We start from the raw sequence: 18,189 nt of genomic DNA, 5'->3' as shown, positions 1-18,189 counted from the left end.
ACATTCAACCTTGTCTCACCATTTAGCATTTAATTGTCTGTAGGTAATGAAACTAGTTATTTTTCATATATTTTTGGTAATTATCTATAAGAAGTGTTGCTATGGGCTTTGTGTGTGGACCTTTGGTGCAGCCCACTATTATTTGTTGTTTCATTTCACCGCTCCTTCTAAAATCTAAACTCTGTCACACCCCAAGCCTTCTTGTTCTTAACAATTTCAATATACACCTTATGTACATCTTTCTTCTTTATCATTCACCATATCTGTTTTGAGAACTCTATCATATGCAAAGTTTCCCATACCGTGCCGAACCGGTCGGTACACCCCGTATCGTACCGGATCGGTGGGAAACCGGTACGATTTGGCCGGTAAATTCGGTACACCGGTGGTATGAAAGGAAAAAATAGGGAAAGTGAGAAAGAGAGAGAGGAGGAGAGGGAGGGAGGTGGGAGCCGTCGGAGGCCGGCAGTGGCCGGTTGCAGCCGTCGGAGGGCTTTCGAGCCCCGTATCGTCCGATAGGACTTTCAAGAGAGCGAGAAAGAGAGAGAGAGTGCTCGGAGGGGGGAGGGACCTACCGGATGGACGGTACCTCCGTTGCGAGGACCCCGGTGGCCGGCGAGCCGACACCGATGGCCTAAGGGCGGTCGAGCGGGCGGAGCCCCTCCGCGGCTCCGCCCCCTTCTTCTTTTTCGAAACAGACAGTCGTCTGTTTCGGTTTTTCATTTTGTTTTTGGTTTTAAACTCATGAAGTCGGCAATTGGGTTGCCGACTTAAGAGAATTTAAAAAAAAAACACAAAAAACGTGAAGTCGGCAAACTATTTGCCGGCTTCACTTAAAACTAAATTTTTTTAAAAAATTTGCGAAATAGGGGCGTTGCCCCTATTTCACGCCGGCGGCGTTGCGCGCGTGGATTGCGCCCTCCGGCGGCCCCGTCGGCTCCTTCCCCTCCCTCTTTTTCTTTCTTCCTCTTTCTCTCTCTCTATTTCTCTCTCTCTTTTTTTCTTCCGATTCGGGTCCGCTTGCCTTCGTCGGTTTGGTACAGTACGAAACCATACCGCTGGCCGGCCGATACGGCCGGCGGTATCGGATCAGCATACTTTGATCATATGCTTTCTCTAAGTTGACAAAGACAACTTTCAGATTTCTTTTTCTTTCTTTTGATCTTCTTGTTAGTTGCCTGTGCAAGAAAATGGCCTTCATGAATCATCTCCCAAATATTTTCAAGTTGATTTTTGCAAACATTATTGTTTTTTCTTAATTGTTAAGTGCCTTATGCCCGTAGCCTAAGAGGACAGTCCTTTGATGTCTCGGACTTGTCAATGCTACTGCATGTCCTTTACAATGGGATACTATCTTTTTTCCAGAGGACTACACTAAACGCTAGGTGTTTTGAGAACAACCTCATCAAGTGCTCTATCAGCTGATTGCTTGATTACTTTGGCTCAGTCTTGTATCCTTCCTCTTCTCTCTTGGTCAGTCCCTTGGTCCTTGATTTTTTTTGGAGACTCAAATTATATAACAGAACAGCATCATCAATTTTCTTATAAATGCTTGTTCAAGACCTGTGGTACCTATATTATTTATATGATGCACTAATGTTGATGGTGTTAGCATTGGCAAATCCCATCTTAACCTGCCACTTTATCTTTTTTTTTTTTTAAATTTTTTTAACCCTGATTTTATAATCTTTCCCTAATTTTGTGGTTAGCGAGCAAATTATTAGGATTGTTAAATGTTTCCAAAATTTTCTTCCCCATTCATTGCATCTTTAGGTTCTAATAATCTGGAAGAAGAAAGGTGGACATTACTATTAGCTTTTCTACTTGTACTATGGAGATTAGGGTATTATACTTGTACTGTTTTACACAAAATGGCACTGTAAACTGGGACATCCATCATTGGCCAAGTTGAAGCAAATGGTCTAACTGGCCTTCCACCGTGTAAAGGATGTGAGTTATGGAAGCATTGTAAGACTATTTTCTCTACCATAAAGAGAATGATACCCACTCTTTTTTGGGTCAGACATTAATGTAAATTTCTTCATGCTGTTATGTTTGAATTTAATATGGCTTTATGTGTTTAATCTGATAATATGATTTTGAACTAAGTTTCTTGGGCTGCTTAAAGCTCTTAATATGATGCATTCAGGCTCCTACATGCATGTTTACCTATAGATTCAGCCAAAAAAAGAAAAATGCTCCCTAAGACATGGATCTGTCTGTTCATTCTATTGTGATCCATGCCATATTAATGCCTCTTCTATTGGCCCTATAATTGAGTGATAAATGTTAGGTCCATCAAAAGAATTTTCTAAGTTGATCTTGATTCTGGATGCGTTGTAGTCCTCCACTAAAGAGAAAGTTCCATTGAAAGTTGTTTTGATCAACTTAAATTTATTTGGAAAGAAAATGAAAAGAATTGAAGGAAAAACCCTTTTATACTACATTGAATAAGGTTCCTCAGGTTCCATTGCATTTCTTAGTCAGCTTCGGTGGTTCTTGTTCGGATATTACTAAGATTACTGAAATATCTTGCAAGGGTGAAAAGATTCTAGCCCATATTTATATCTGATGAGAGTGGAGATGACATTCCCCTTAAACTATCTACAATTGTGATGTGGAGCGTATGGAGGAGATCTTCCTATCCAAATTCAACCATGCTCACAAGAGTGGGTGGGTTGGATAGTGAAGTTTATCTTATCTTAATTTTTGAAAGGAGTGTATCTGGTCGATATTATGTCCAGATCCATATTATGTCTAGAGATCAGAATAAGGAGTGTATCTGGTCCATATTATGTCCAAATTCAAATTATGTCCACATTATTTTCAAATGCAAGTAGGCTATGGCTTTCTTTATAAATAACGCCTAGTCCAGCCCTATGATGTACTCACGATTTTTCATTCAATCAAAAAAAAAACTTCCAATTTATCTCCTGAAGGCTTGGTTCTGCTACCGAATAAGGCAACGTGCAGCCTTGCTCTTCGCTTCCTCACTCAGAGCCTAGGATTCGCTTAGGTTATTCATGGCTACTTGTGACGGAGAGGGAAGCAACCATCCTGCTGATGACGATCAGAAGGTGAATGCCATTTGGGTCACAATCAACACCTAGGAGGCAGCGTCTAGAGCCCATGGTGAGAGACTCAACAGGATTAAGAGAAGATTTGACGATGTCATCGCTCGTTTTGAAGCTTTTCAGATGGATGCCCATGGGGATCGTGAAGGTGATCGGGAACGTGCTTGAGATTTCGCTCGTGGCCAACCCGCCGTCCGACCTGTTCCTCTATATCACCAACGATGCAATAATTATATCCCAGATTCTGAAGACGAAGACGAAGATGGAGGATATGTGGACTACATCGACCAAGGTCACGACAGAAATTATGGCGATCATCGCAACAGAGCAGTTGGAGAGTATCGACTTAAAGTCGATGTTCCCAACTTTAGTGGTGACCTTGATATAGAGGCCTTTCTCGATTGGCTTGCTGAGTGCGACCGATTCTAGATGCACATGGAGGTGTCGGAGGAGCGCATGGTCAAGTTAGTGGCCTATCGCTTAAAGGGTGGAGCATCCGCATGGTGGGAGTGGATGTAGGAGATTAGAAGAAGAGAAGGGAAGGGCCCCATTAGAACGTGGCGCCGTATGAAGCAACTCTTGAGGAGCTGATTCCTCCCTCCTGACTATGAGCAATATTTATTCTCCCAATTCCAGAGGTGCACGCAAGGGTAGAGATCTGTGCACGAGTACACATCAGAGTTCCTTTGACTTATGGAGCGAAACAAACTGATGGAGACCGAGGGCCAACAAGTGGCGAGGTATCTCAACGGTTTGAAGCCAGCCGTCAGAGAGAAGATGGGGGTGCATACATTACTGACCGTCTCCGAGGCGAGGAACATGGCACTAAAGGCTGAAATCACGATGAATGAGAGGCGCAACAATAGGTTCGATATCGTACGTCGGACCCAAGGTGAGATGTCTAAGTTTAATACTGATAGAGGCAAAGCCCTGTGGAGTCCCAATCAACCAAGGGTGGAGACTTCGGAAGAAGATCGAGCTGCATCATGACCTCAACGACCCAACACCGATAAAGAACCACAACAGGCTATGAACCCTTATGCCAAACCAGGAGGTCTCAAGTGCTACAAATGTAATGAGGTTGGGCATCGCTCTAGCGAATGTCTGCAAAGAAAAAGCATGAACATTGTGGAGGCTGTCAATGATGAAGAGCCTGCAGGGGGAGATGACATACTATGTGAGCCTGATGGAGATGAAGATTGCTACGAGGAAGATGAAGAGTATGCCTACATTGTGAGGAAGTTGATGCTGACCCCCAAGGCTAAGGAGAAGACCCGACGGCACAAGGTATTTCGAACTAGGTGCACTGTCAACAACCAGCGGTTTAGTCTCATCATTGATAGTGGCAGTTGTAAGAACATCATTAGGCAAGACATGGTGAAGCAGGTGCAGCTACCTATTGAGAAGCACCCAAATCCCTACTCTATCGGTTGGATCAAGGACATGGGCAAGGTACATGTAACAGAAAGATGTAGGATGCCATTCTCCATCAGAAAATATAAAGATGAGGTTTACTGCAACATCGACATGGGGGCCTATCACCTATTGCTTGGGAGACCATGGCAATTCGATGTAGATGCAGAGCATATGGGTAGAGACAATGTATATAAATTAATGAAGGACGGCATCGGCTTTACCCTTGCTCCCTTCCAATCCAAAGCTTCTAAAGTGGAGGGGAAGGCTTTTCTTACCATGATATACTCCGACCATGAGTTGGTAGCTAACCTTAAAGAAATCCGAGAGGTCCATGCACTAGTGGTAAAGGCCTTAGTGACTACTGCTGAAGAGTTGCAAAGCATGGAGATTCTTGTAGCGGTGAAGCCGCTGTTGGAGTTCGCAGATACCATGCCAGAGGAATTGCCCCATGAACTACCTCCTATGCGAGACATCCAGCATCACATCGATTTGATTCCAGGTGCGAGTCTACCCAACTCACCATGCTATCGGATGAGTCCTAAGGAGACTGCCATCCTACGAGAGAAGGTAGAGGAACTGTTGCGGAAGGGGCAGATTAGAGAAAGCATGAGTTCTTGTGCAGTTCCTACCTTGCTGATGCCGAAGAAAGATGGAAGTTGGTGGATATGTGGATAGTAGAACCATCAACAAGATCACTGTTGGACAACCTTATTCTCCAGACAGATGGACTGACTGAGTCACTCAATAGAACTTTGGGCAACCTTATTCGAAGCATCTGTAGAGAAAAGCCAAAGCAGTGGGACTTTGCTCTTGTGCAAGCAGTGTTCGCATACAGTAGCGCCAAGCACAGTGCCTTAGGAAGAGCTCCATTCTTGGTTGTCTACATGCAAGTTCCCAGACATGCTTTAGACTTAGTTCATCTACCCAGGGTCCTCGGGCTGAGTGTTGTAGTTGAGAACCTAGCCAAGGAGGTGCAAGCTGTCCAAGCTAAAGTGAAGCAAAGACTAGAGGAAGCCAACACTAAGTACAAGGAAGCAGCCAACAAGCATCGCAGGCCCAAGACCTCCGAGGTAGGTGATATGGTGATGGTGTTTCTTTGTAAAGAAAGATTTCCAGTGGGCACTTATAACAAACTAAAGCCGAAGAAGCAAGGGCCATTTCAGGTGCTGAGAAAGATCAACGATAATGCCTATGTCATTGACTTGCCTGAGGACATGGACATATCCAGGACATTTAATGTTAGTGACATGTGCACCTACTATCTGTCGGATGAACCTCAATACCCGGAGCCGGTTCCAAACTCGAGGTCGAGTTTCTTACAAGTGGAGGGGATTGACGTGGAGCATACGGAGGAGATCTTCCTATCCAAATTCAACCATATTCACAAGAGTTGACGGGTTGGATGGTGAAGTTTATCTTATCTTAAATTTTGAAAGGAGTGTATCCAGTCCATATTATGTCCAGATCCATATTATGTTCAGATTCAAGATCAGAATAAGGAGTGTATCTGGTCCATATTATGTCCAGATTCAAGATCAGAATAAGCAATATATTTGGTCCATGTTATGTCCAGAGTCAAGATGAGGATGACTTTTCTTTTAATTAGAGTTTATCTTCTTTTCAAATTCAAGTAGGCTACAGCTTTCTCTATAAATAAGGCCTAGTCCGGTCCTGTGATGTACTCACGGTTTTTCATTCAATCAAAAAAAAAAAAAAAAAAAGACTCTTTTCAATTTATCTCCTAAAGGCTTGGTTCTTCTACCGAGCAAGGCAACATGCAGCCTTGTTCTTCGCTTCCTTGCTGCATCAAATTGACATCCTGATTAGTGAATGCTAAGAGTCTAATGATCATTCAAAGTGAATTTTCAAAAATTCAAACAATCCACACTAAATATTGGGGAAGGCTGAAATTAATTTCCAGGATTTTAAGTAGCTAATTCTCTTGAGAAGGTCAACTTACGTTTATAAAAAAATAAGAGAACTTTCAGGAGGGTTTAATAAATACTTGACTCCAATGTTCTTGATGATTGAGAGGGTATCAAGTGTTAACATGACAGCTTATGTTAGATCATGGGAACTTTCTAGATGAATCTAAGAGGTATCGATTACTTGTAAGCACATTAATCTCTTGTTGGCTGTGTGCAAATACCCTATATTTCTGAATGTGATTGATCAGTTCTACAGTTCCCAACAAGACCTCATTTCCATGTAATTATCAGCATTCAGCAGATTGAAAAGGTACCCAAGACTTTTGGTATAACCAAATCTTTCATAACAAAGTGGAAATGAGACAACAAAAATATAATTATTTGGTAGTTATCCAATCTTTCCCGACAAACTATTGCTTCATCTCTTGAGTTGATGGAAAACAAGGAAGTAGTCACATATGTTCTTGGTTAAGAGATCAAGGGGAAATTGTTCAAGAATATATGAGGTATGGAAAACCAAATTAATGAAGTTATGTTACCTGGGCCCTTTTGAGGTATCCAGAAGTGAGGGTTGAAGTCTTGGCAGGATGGGATGTCCCAGCCATCCCATGACATATGGGACCTAACCTTGGATGGGTGTGGTACCCCGAAACATACATCTGCCAGCCATTCTGCTCGTCTTGCCTTCATGTTGGCTGGAATGCACACTGATACAACTGTCCTGGCTTCTTTTGAGGATAAGTTAGCAATTGAGGACTTGAGGACTCCAGAAGCTGAGACCTGACATGCACTAACCTGCCAGGTCCTTTGAAACCGAGGACTTCGCTAGATGGGACTGACCTATGGCTCTGCCCTCAACTTTGATCCGTTTTTTTTTTGTTGGCGGGGGGGGGGGGGGGGGAGAGGAAAAGGAGAAGGGATCAGTGGGAGAGATGAGGAGATGAAAAGAAAAAGGGGAAGGGATCAATAAGAGGGAGGAGGAGGAGGAGGAAAAAAAGGGAGTGGAGAAGGTTCAAGATATGATGACTAAATTTTTATTATCTTTTTGGGATTTAGCTTTAAAACAGTTTAAAATCTTAAATTGTACTAGTTATTTAGTGGTTAGCTTGGTGGCTAGGAGGGGAAATTTAAGCTATTTGCACAGGTTCAGACCCTAGATTCAGCATCAAATTTTTCTGAAAATAATAGATAAAAAATAAAAATATAGAAAATAGAATATATTATATGTACATTATTATATTATATTATATACATGCTGACATGCATATATAATATTCTCAAAAAGTAATATCACATAAAATCTAAAAATATAAAAGAATGGCATCCCAAGAGGTCCATCCTAAAATAATATTACATAAAAATTAAAAATATAGAAAAAGGGTATATGTATTATATTATACATTATATTCTTAAAAATAACAATATGAATATCAAAAAAATAGAGAAGGCATCCCAAGCAAGTGCCAGGACCATCCTAGGCATGAAAATTTAGATTCTTTTAATCTTGCTCCTCTCTAACAATAATATTTTCAAACTCATGGCAATTTAAGAAAATTAAGCAATAATAAAACAATTATATACATAGTCTTAATAGATTTTAGTCATATATATTTTGTTATATAATATTGTAGTCTTGCTTCACGGCCACTTGTGCGGCACCTCAGCATCAAATTGGAAGTTTAAACAAGCTGACGGTAAAAATGCCTGGTATAGCAACTAAGCTCAGTGTCGTATCGTTTATGAGAGGTCATTGGTAATCAAGGAAGAAGATCCAATAACTTAGAAGGCCACAAGAAAATTATATTATCAGTTTTAAGTAGATACATGAACAAGATAATATTAAGCTAGAAAGTGCCAGAATATTCAACCAAAAGATTTCAACACATTATGGACCAGCATAAATAGATCTCCTTAGCTTACATACATATTTGCCTTTTGAAATTTGACAGTAGCATGTCTTAATATAGCCTAGTCAATATTGACCTAGTAATATGGTACATTAATGTTAGCTGGTATTGATTGATCAATAAAGAAGCAGTGAGGAAAAATACAATCTTATTTTTTTCTCTAAGTATGGGTCAATATTTAAATACAATAACCCACAAAAAATGGTAAGTATGATTCTACAAAAGTGGTAAGCGTCGCTGTACAAAAATAATAAACAACTATAGAATATATACAATAAGAAAAAAAAAATCAGAGGAGAATATTCAAAGATAGTATTGCTGGTTATGATAAATTCTCTTGATAGATTTTTTTATTTGCCGAGGTTATAGTTGATCCTTGATTGTTGAAATCTTGGCTTGATTCTATCCTTCTTGGTTTGATTCTATGAGAGCAATATGATTTGCGCTTATTCTGATAGATTTGCTTGAGATTCATGAGATTCTAATACTCCCCTTCAAGCTAGTAAATAAATGTCTTCCATTCTCAACTTGCTAGTAATTTTCTGAAATCTTGTTGTAGATAATCTCTTAGTTAAAATATCAGCCAGCTAACTATTTGATGGCAAATAAGGAGTACCAATCAAGCCACTCTTTAACTTCTCTTTTATGAAATCTCTATCTATTTCAGTGTGCTTAGTTCTGTCATGTTGAACAGGATTATGTGCAATGTTGATAGCAGATTTGTTGTCACAGTACAATCTCATAGTTCCTTCTCTCTTGATTCTGAGATCATTCAGAATTATCCTCAGCCACAAAAGTTCACAAATTTCATGAGCAATAGCTCTAAATTCGGCTTCAGCACTGGACCTTGCATCTACATTCTGCTTTTTACTTCTCTATATCAGCAAATTATCTCCCAGAAAAGTGCAATAGCCGGACGTCAATCTTCTATCCACGTGAGATCCTGCATTCTCCGCATCTATGTAGGCTTTTAGAGTTAGTTCTTTTCTTTTTTGAACAAAATCCTCTTTTCTGGTGTGGCTTTGAGATGTGAAGAATTTTAGAAATTGCTTGCAAGTGTTCGTCTTTCGGATCATGCATGAATTGACTTATCACACTCACTAAGTAAGCTATATCTGGCCTTGTATGGGAGAGATAAATTAATCTTCCAATAAGTCTTTGATATCTCCCTTTATCAACTGCGTTGCTTCCTTTTGTCCTATTTATTCTATGGTTCGGATCAATAAGAGTGCTTGCTGCCTTGCTGTTGAGATTCTTTATTTCTTTAAGAAGGTCTAGCACATTTTCTTGGAGATATGAAAATATCCTTTCTAGAGTATGCCACTTCAATGCTTAGAAAGTACTTCAGCTTCTTAAGTTTTTTGATTTCAAACTCTTGATCCAAATATTTTTGAAGAATTTTTTTTAATTGCATCATTTTCAGTCACAGTGATATCATCGACATATATTAGTAGAAATGTAACTTCATCTTTAATTGAATATTTGATAAACAATGTGTGGTCTCCTTAGCTTTGTTTGTATCCTATTCTCAATATAGTCTTTGTAAATCTTTCAAATCATGCTTTAGGAGATTGTTTCAAGCTATACAGTGCTTTTTTTACCGACAGATCTTATCTACTCTAAAATTTTTATTAAATCCAAGTTGTGGCTCCATCAAAACCTCCTCCTTCAAGTCTCCAGATAGAAACACATTCTTAACATCAAATTGTTGTAGGCACCAACTAAATATGGTAGCAAGGGATAGTAATATATGTACAGTATTCATTTTTGCCATAAGGGCAAAGGTTTTTTGATAATCCACCCCATAGGTTTGAGTATATCTTTTTGCCACTAATCTAGCTTTGTACCTCTTAAGAGACCCATTAGTTTTATATTTCAATGTGTAAATCCATTTGCATCCTACTGGTTGGTTTTCTTTAGGTAGAGTAACAACCTCCCATGTCTTATTTTTTTTTAATGTATTCATTTTCTCTTTCATAGCTTGTACCTAATTCTTATCCTTTAGTGCCTCTTGTACGGTCTTAGGGACGTCAATCAAATTTAGGATAGTAAGGAAGCTTCTGTATTGTGGGGATAGTCTATGGAAGGATACAAACTGTGAAATTGGATGTTGGATGCATTTTCTGTTGGTTTTTCTTAAAGTAATTGGTAGGTCCAAAGCTTGAGGGATATATTTCTTAGGTTTAAATTCATTGTTAAAGGAAGAAGGGGGAATAGTTTCTTTACCCGAGTATGGTTCAGACTCATGGACTTGTATCAATTATGGAATGGGCTTCTTCCTTCTTGAATATTGTAGTAGTTTAGATGGTTTCGGGTTTGGTTGCTGCTGGTGCCCTTCCTGGATCGTGATGTCAGATTTTGATGTAGGTTGGCAAGAAACAGAGGACGACCGAGATGATCTCTGAGGCGAAAAAGAAGGCAACTGAGAAAAAGAAGAAGACAATTGAGTACCACCAAAATCACCAAGGAGAAATCCTTCCTATTTCATATCTTTTGAACTCCTCTTGAAGATAGGAATGTGGAGATTGAAAGAATGATTCAGTTTCACTAAAAGTGATATCCATGGAGATAAACACCTTTCAGGTTGAAGGATGATAACATTTGTGGCCCTTTTTGGTATTTGAGTACCCATAAACATATACTTTAAAGCTTTAGGATCGAGTTTGTCCTTATTTTGTTGGTGAACATGGACATAGGAGACACAAACAAACACTCTAAATGGTAGGTGTTGCGGACAAGGGCTCGGTCCGTCACGTAAGGTATTTTTGCTCTGGCCCATGGGTCTCACAGTTTTGCCCTTTAGAAGGCGCCTCACGTGGGAAGAATTTTTTCCTCCTTATAAGCACGAGTCTCCATTGACTCACAATCGATGGGGGACTATTGGTGCTTTCCACATTATTAGAACCACAACAGAGTCCCCTAGTCAAGGGGGACTCCGATGTGTACAGTTTGAGAAGCCCTATAGTCAGTCGTGGCAGGCCTCAGTCTTAGAAAATCGAGGCGGACCTCAACTCCTACTTGGTGCACCATTGTTGCGGACAAGAGCTCGGCTCGTCACATGAGGTATTATCCATTCTGGCTCATGGACTTCACGGTTTTGCCCTTTAAAAGGTGCCTCACATGAAAATTTTTTTTTCTCCTTATAAGTGCGATTCCCTCTTGACTCACAATCGATGTGGGACTATTGATGTCCTCCACATTATTAGAACCACAACAGCAGGTTATTGAAAAAATGAAACTCAAGATGAAGTTTTGATACTATATGAATAAGACTTTTATTGCATAGGAGATGAGAGAACACCCTATTTATCAAGTAAGCTATTGTTAGGACCGTCTCTTCCCAAAACCTTTTTGGAACATTGGATTGAAATAGAAGTGTTCGGGTAACATTGAGTAAGTATTTATTTTTTCGCTTAGTCATCCCATTTTGTTGGAATGTGTCAACATAAGAAGACTCATGGATAATTTTTTTTTTTTGAAAGAAAGTAGAGAGAGTGATTAAGGTAATTTCTTGCATTATCAGATCTAACTTGTTTTATAAAGATTCCGAATTGAGTTTTAATTATTTTGTGAAAAATAGAAAAAATATTGCTTACTTCAGACTTCTCCTTCATTAGATATAGCCATGTAGTTTTAGTACAGTCATCAATAAAAGACACAAACCACTTAGTCCTAGTGAAGTTAGAAATTTTAGACGGACCCCAAACATCAGTATGCACTAACGAAAAAGGTTGAAAGCACTTTGTATTACTCAAAGGAAATGACACATGATGGTATTTAGCAATTTCACAAGTGTCACAATGAAAATTTTTAACAGCAACATTTTTGAAAAGTAAAGGAAACATGATCTTGAGCAGCTGAAAAGGTGGATGACCAAGCTGAAAGTGGTGAAGTCAAATTTTAGATTTGTTTGAGGAGCTAGAATTAATGGAAGAAGCACTTCGTGAAGAGCAGAAGAGGCTTAACTGAGTATCTTTATTCATAGAACTATTACTTCAAGATAATAGAGCCCATTCTGTTCTTTAGTAAATCCAATCATCCTCCCCATAACCTGGTCCTGAAAGACACAATGATTGGGAAAAAAGATTATCTGACAGTTTAAGTCTTTGGTAAGTTGATGAATGGAAACAAGATTGGTGGATAATTTAGGAACATGTAGCACATTTTTTAGAGAGAGGGAAGGAGTCAAATTTATGGTGCCCTGACTTGCAATGGTTATGGGAGAACCATTAGTAACAGTAATTTTCTTATTCCATGGACATGATTTATAAGTTTCAAATTTAGTGGAGTTATGTGATATATAATCGATGGCTTCGGAGTCTATGATCCAAAAGTCAAAGTGGGTGGAGTTGTCAGCATTAAAGATTTTAGAAACAAGGCATGTACCAGATTAAGCCAATGAATACGAGCTAGATGAATTAGAGAGGGATTTAAGAAAATCTCGTAGTTTGTTAATCTCTTTCTTGTTGAATTTTTTGAATTCATCACTATTAGGGATTGGTTTTTCTTGAGAGGTAACTTATTCTTGAAGTAGGCCTGACTTCTCTGCTGTCCTTTAAATCCTCCATTCTGACAAAGGACTTGTGCTTTTCCATAAAATTTGAAACAATTTTTTTTTATATGTCGGGGCTTTTTACAATAGTTGCACTAGAGTCCATCTCGATTGAACTATTTAGAGGAATGATTATCAATGGTTTTGTTATCCTGCCCTTGTCCAAAGTTATTAGACTGACTTCCTCCATCCGTAGCTTTCGTAGAGACCATAGCTGAGCCTTTGGAAGTCTGTGATTCCAGCATGACACTCCGCCGAATTTTCTCAGCATGTATAATAGAGCATACTTCATTCAATGATGGCAGCCATTTTTTCCCAAGAATCTGAATCCTAACTTGATCAAACTCTATATTAAGTCCCGCAAGAAATTCAAAAATTCGATCTCGTTCTACCAAACCCAAAAGAACTTTGGTATCTTTACTGCATAGTATCTTAATATCTTGATAATGGTTTAATTCAAGCCAAAAATCATTCATCAAGTTATAATATTCCGTAACCGAAAGAATACTTTGCTTGGTGATTAAAATTTTCATCTTGATCGTATTGATTACAGCGGCATCCTGCATCTTAGAGTATGTTTGACGAACCGTTTCCCATATATCTCTAGCAGTAAGAGAAACATACAGTTCTTATTGATATCAGATTGCATTGAATTCCATAATCAGGATATGATCATCGAGTCTTCCTCATCCCACGCGGAAAACTTTGGATCATCAACACTAGGTCCAGCCTCGTTCAAATGACAAAGTTTTCCTCTCTTCTTGAGGAATGTCTTAACAATCTGCGACCATTGGAGATAATTCTTCCCATCAAGCCGATATGAAGGATTTATATTTTGGAGCTCTCCATTTGGTCCATTCGGTAAAGATCCAAAAGTTGGTCCAGCAGAATTACTAGCCACAGTTTCAGAGGTTTTCGATATTTTCAGAAGATTGAAGAAACAAAAAAAATCAAGAGAAGAAACAACCGGATATGAATGGCAAAGGCAGTGGTAACTGAGGAAGGTCTGATCGCCAATAAAGGCACGACCAAGAACAATCGGCGATGAAGATCGCTAACTCAACAATGAAGGTTGACGAAAAAGAAAAGGCCCAAGGATGAGAGCCTTGATATCGTGAGGAAAAATACAATCTTATTTTTTTCCTCCAAGTATGGGTCAATATTTAAATACAATGATCCACAAAAAATGGTAAGTATGACTATACAAAGTGATAAGTGTGGCTGTACAAAAATAGTAAATAATTATAGAATATATACAATAAGAGGAGAGAATTCAGAGGAGAATATTCAAAGATAGTACTGTTGGTTGCGATAAATTTTTTTGATAGATTTTTTTATTTGCCGAGATCATAGTTGACTCTTGATTGTCAAGATTTTGGCTTGATTCTATCCTTTTTGGCTTAATTCTATCCTTTTTGGCTTAATTCTATGAGATCAATATGGTTTTAGCTTATTCTATTAGATTTACTTGAGATTCGTGAGATTCTAACAGTCAGTATTCAAATAATTACATAGCTTCTCACCTTAGACTTAGAGCACTCCTATTTACCTTAAATAAATTACTTTTAAAGTTCACATATGTTTAAAAATAAGTAAAATAGTAAAATTTCACAAATAAGTTAAGAAAAAGATTAAAAAAAATGAAACGGTGTCCCAAGCAAGTATGAGGATGCTTGATTGAGACGGCTACGAGGGTGGGGTGGGTGCGGGGTGTCCCATTCAATGGACAAACTAGGATGCCTCTATCTCATGGGTTTTAAAAACTTGCCTAGAAGTACCTTGGGATTGGGCATATAGTTACAACATTTGGGCATGAGTCCACAATAGGAACTTCTTAATAATATATGGCTAAAGCACTTGAGAGACCCATCAACACCCAATACTGGAGTCCATGCAACATAGCCATCAAGCTTGGATGCTATAAAATCTAGACCTCCAACTTGTGGTGCTTTTGAGATCTATTTTGATAATTTGTTATGATATTTAGTCATGGTATTTAAATGAATGCAAGGTTATTATTACCAACCTACGTAGGAATACTTTCATTAGTCCCACATAACTTTCTTTTTCCAATATAGTCCATCAAGTGCACAACTTGCTCATACAAACATGCAACCATCTCAATTTCTAGCTCCTCTCCTTCTTTCTCTCCCCTTCTAATGGTAGTATGTGCATTATTTTACCAGCTCTATCTCCTTTCTTTCTTCCCATCAAAGGACTGCTGAATAATCTGATTTCTGCAAGACAATAGGTCAACAAATTCTTGTCTAGTGCCATAGTTTGAGTTTCTATTCCTCCATAGCTGTAAGCAATAATTTATGCTACAAGCACATTTATGTACTTATTTTTATTTTATTTTATTTTTTTATGTTTGAAAAATGAGAGGCATCACATGATAGGATTACACTTTACATGTTTTTTGATTACATGTTGTTGGCGTTGAGGATTGATTTGGCTCAGGCTGATAAGCTGCAAAGCCGAAGGGAGCTATTCAGGGACCTGGGTAGCTGGCCGGAGATTTTGATACAGTTGATGATGGCCGGATCTTCTTTTCAACACTTGAGAGCACCTTGAAATATCATAAGCAGAGGAAGTCCACTTGTCGGGGTTTCTCAGTAAGGGATGCTTCGATGCCTAAGTCAAACTATCTCAGAGGAATAGAGGTTCCAAGTAGAAGAAGACAGAGATAGAAGGAGATTTAGCAATGTGCGCTATCTTAGTATTGAACCCCATGCTGGTATCATCCTATTACAGTTTCGATACGTGATTCGGTATGGTATTAGATAGCATACTGAGTGTCTGTACAGCATGAGACACCATATTGGTACGGTATTGGTATGGTATGGTACATCCCATATCAGGCGGTAAGGAGTGGTATGGCAAACCATAAGATCTAGAGTCTTTGTTAGTTTGTCCATATGAAAGAAGGGAGAGAGGGACTCCATTCCTTTGTACAGAATAGAGACTTGACTTAGAGTTGGATCATACTTTGTTCCACCTATTTGAGCACCTCAGAGAGGAGTTTATATATGCGAGTATTGGAGCCTATTACGATTGAAATCTTGGGACATGTGAGGGAGGCGGTTGAGGATAACTGCACGCATGCCTAGGAGATATGGTGAGATATGGATCTCACGGTCATGGAGGCCATTCTGTCATTGTGGGCCAGCTATAACTGAGTGGGGGAGATTCAGGCATCTCTGTATGCTTCTAGGAGTGGCCATATGGCAGGAGCTGATTATCCGAGGTGAGGACTTCGTGGCTGATTCATGTTAGGCTCCGAGTGGTCGGTTGTACCACGTTGGCTGGGTCGACTCTAAGATGTATCGCATGTTATTTTACCAGTTTAATTATCTAATATTTTCATTATCCAGTTCTTACCTGACTGAAATCTGAAAAATTCCCACAATCATGTTGAACCGTGCAGGCTTGGATAAATTGGTGTTGCGTAACCTAAAACAGGTGTACTTCCTAAAATTTAAATTATCAGTCTTCCTCTAAAGTAGATTTGACTTTGGATTTTGATCAATGAATTCTGACTCTAAAGGTTTTAACTATGCAATTTTCCTAAAGAAATTTCCTTGGATCAATTTTTTCCTTTTTATTATTGGATGAAGATGCACATGCATATTTCTAGATGTAAATTCAAACTAACTTCTTATTGATGTAATTTCCTTCTATTATTTAGAATTTTCACTGTTTGGCAGGTATTTGGAACCTTTGTCAATTGCTTTGGAGAATGAGAAATGGTCCTTGGTGCAACCTTTGCTCTCTTCGTCCTACGTTGGATATGGCACTTCCAGCTTAGAACAAGTATAATTTCTTAAGTTGACCACTGATATTGTCTATAATTACTATTCAATTTTTTAACCTAAAATTTTCTTCATTTGACTAGGCTAGCAATAAATAGCAAGACAAATCTAATATTATATACTCCTTGCACAAGTTTCTCCATTAGACTTTTTGCTAAGCAAATCAGAATAAGTTGACAGAGTTAAAGATTTTAATTAGGTTAATTTAGAGGGATTCTTTAAAAAGTGGCATCATTTCTTACTGTCTTAGATGATCAAAACCATGGGTCAGACCTATCAAAAAGTTGAATGTAGCAAAAATGTTTGTATTATGGTTGATTCATTACACATAATTTGGCAAAAGTGTAAGATAAGTGAGTTAAACTGAACAGAGCACATGAATGGTGTAGTTGATATAGTTGGGAAAAATTAGGAGAGGTGTAAGAATATAATATTCCATTTGTCACATCTGCCAAGTATTTTTTCATGGTAATTTTTATTGAGGTCTAAAATATTTGTGAATGTTTAAAAAATTCCAACAGTTCTCAAATTGATGGCTATGGATATTAGACATAATAAATTTGTTGGCAATTAGTCCTAGTCATTTCTAAGCATTTTAATTCAAAGAGAACTATGCTTATGTGGTGAGGATAAATCATTGCTTATTTCCTGATAACAAGATTAAACTTATTGCTAATGATGCTCCAACATATTCTGAGAAATTGCAGAAACACTATCATGCTGATTAAATTTTTGAAAACCCTCTTGATGGCATCCCATGGGGCTTTTTAATTTATTATTCATTGTGGGTATTTTTGCTAGATGCTGTTGATGAAGGCAGCCATAGGTCAAATTTTAGTTACTTTATTTGTTTACCTCAGGGAGGGTTTGCACCAAAATAATCATAACTCCTAAATACTTTCTTTACATGTTAACTTTAAACTCTGTTCTATTAATAGGGATGCAACCTCATTAAATTTATTGAACATGACCGATGTAAATATTACACAAGTATGACACAATAAAATTTTCTTCTTCAGACCATTGGAATGAAGTAATAATATTTATAACAATTAAGAGGTTCATATCTTGTGCTAGGATTATGAATTTAGACTTTAGAGGTCATCCAAAGTGAAATTTCTATGATGATTTTCTTGGTTTGGAATCTTATGAGTTATGATGCAATTTAGTTGGCAGAAGTCATGCTGCAAGTGCAGCAGCCATAGTCCAACAAGAACATCAGGAAGCAATGGTTGCAGTAAGCAGCAGCAAAAAGGAAGCTAGTGCTGTTGGAGTTATTTAAAAGAGTTCAAAATGAATATCTGATGATCTCAACCGGTGTCTAGGAGAATATATTAATGTTGCAACATCATCAGGTGCATAATGCTGAAAACTTGGAGTCATGCTGGTGGAATGCTTGTGTTAGAAGGCCTCCAGGTGGCAGAGATGTTTTCTTTTCAGTAGTGGGTTTGTAGTGAAACTCTACTTGGTTTCAAAAGCAAAATGGAATTAATTTGATTG

The 18,189-nt window shown here is 38.4% G+C and overlaps 1 protein-coding gene and 1 pseudogene across 1 annotated transcript in view; both read left to right on the top strand.

Annotated features, from left to right (window-relative positions):
* The window catches only part of LOC105034007 (UPF0613 protein PB24D3.06c), a 56,295-nt gene that overhangs the window by 10,689 nt on the left and 27,417 nt on the right, over positions 1-18,189 (top strand). Inside the window, exon 3 of the mRNA XM_010909030.3 lies at positions 16,585-16,690. Coding sequence (XP_010907332.2) covers positions 16,585-16,690 — 106 coding nt within the window. The remainder of the gene's footprint in view (positions 1-16,584; positions 16,691-18,189) is intronic.
* Positions 579-4,064, top strand: LOC140857754 (uncharacterized; annotated as a pseudogene).

This window comes from Elaeis guineensis, chromosome 5, assembly GCF_000442705.2.
Source record: "Elaeis guineensis isolate ETL-2024a chromosome 5, EG11, whole genome shotgun sequence".
NCBI lineage: Eukaryota > Viridiplantae > Streptophyta > Magnoliopsida > Arecales > Arecaceae > Elaeis > Elaeis guineensis.
The sequence above is the reverse complement of the archived record's forward strand: the minus strand, read 5'-3'. Positions and strand labels throughout refer to the sequence as shown.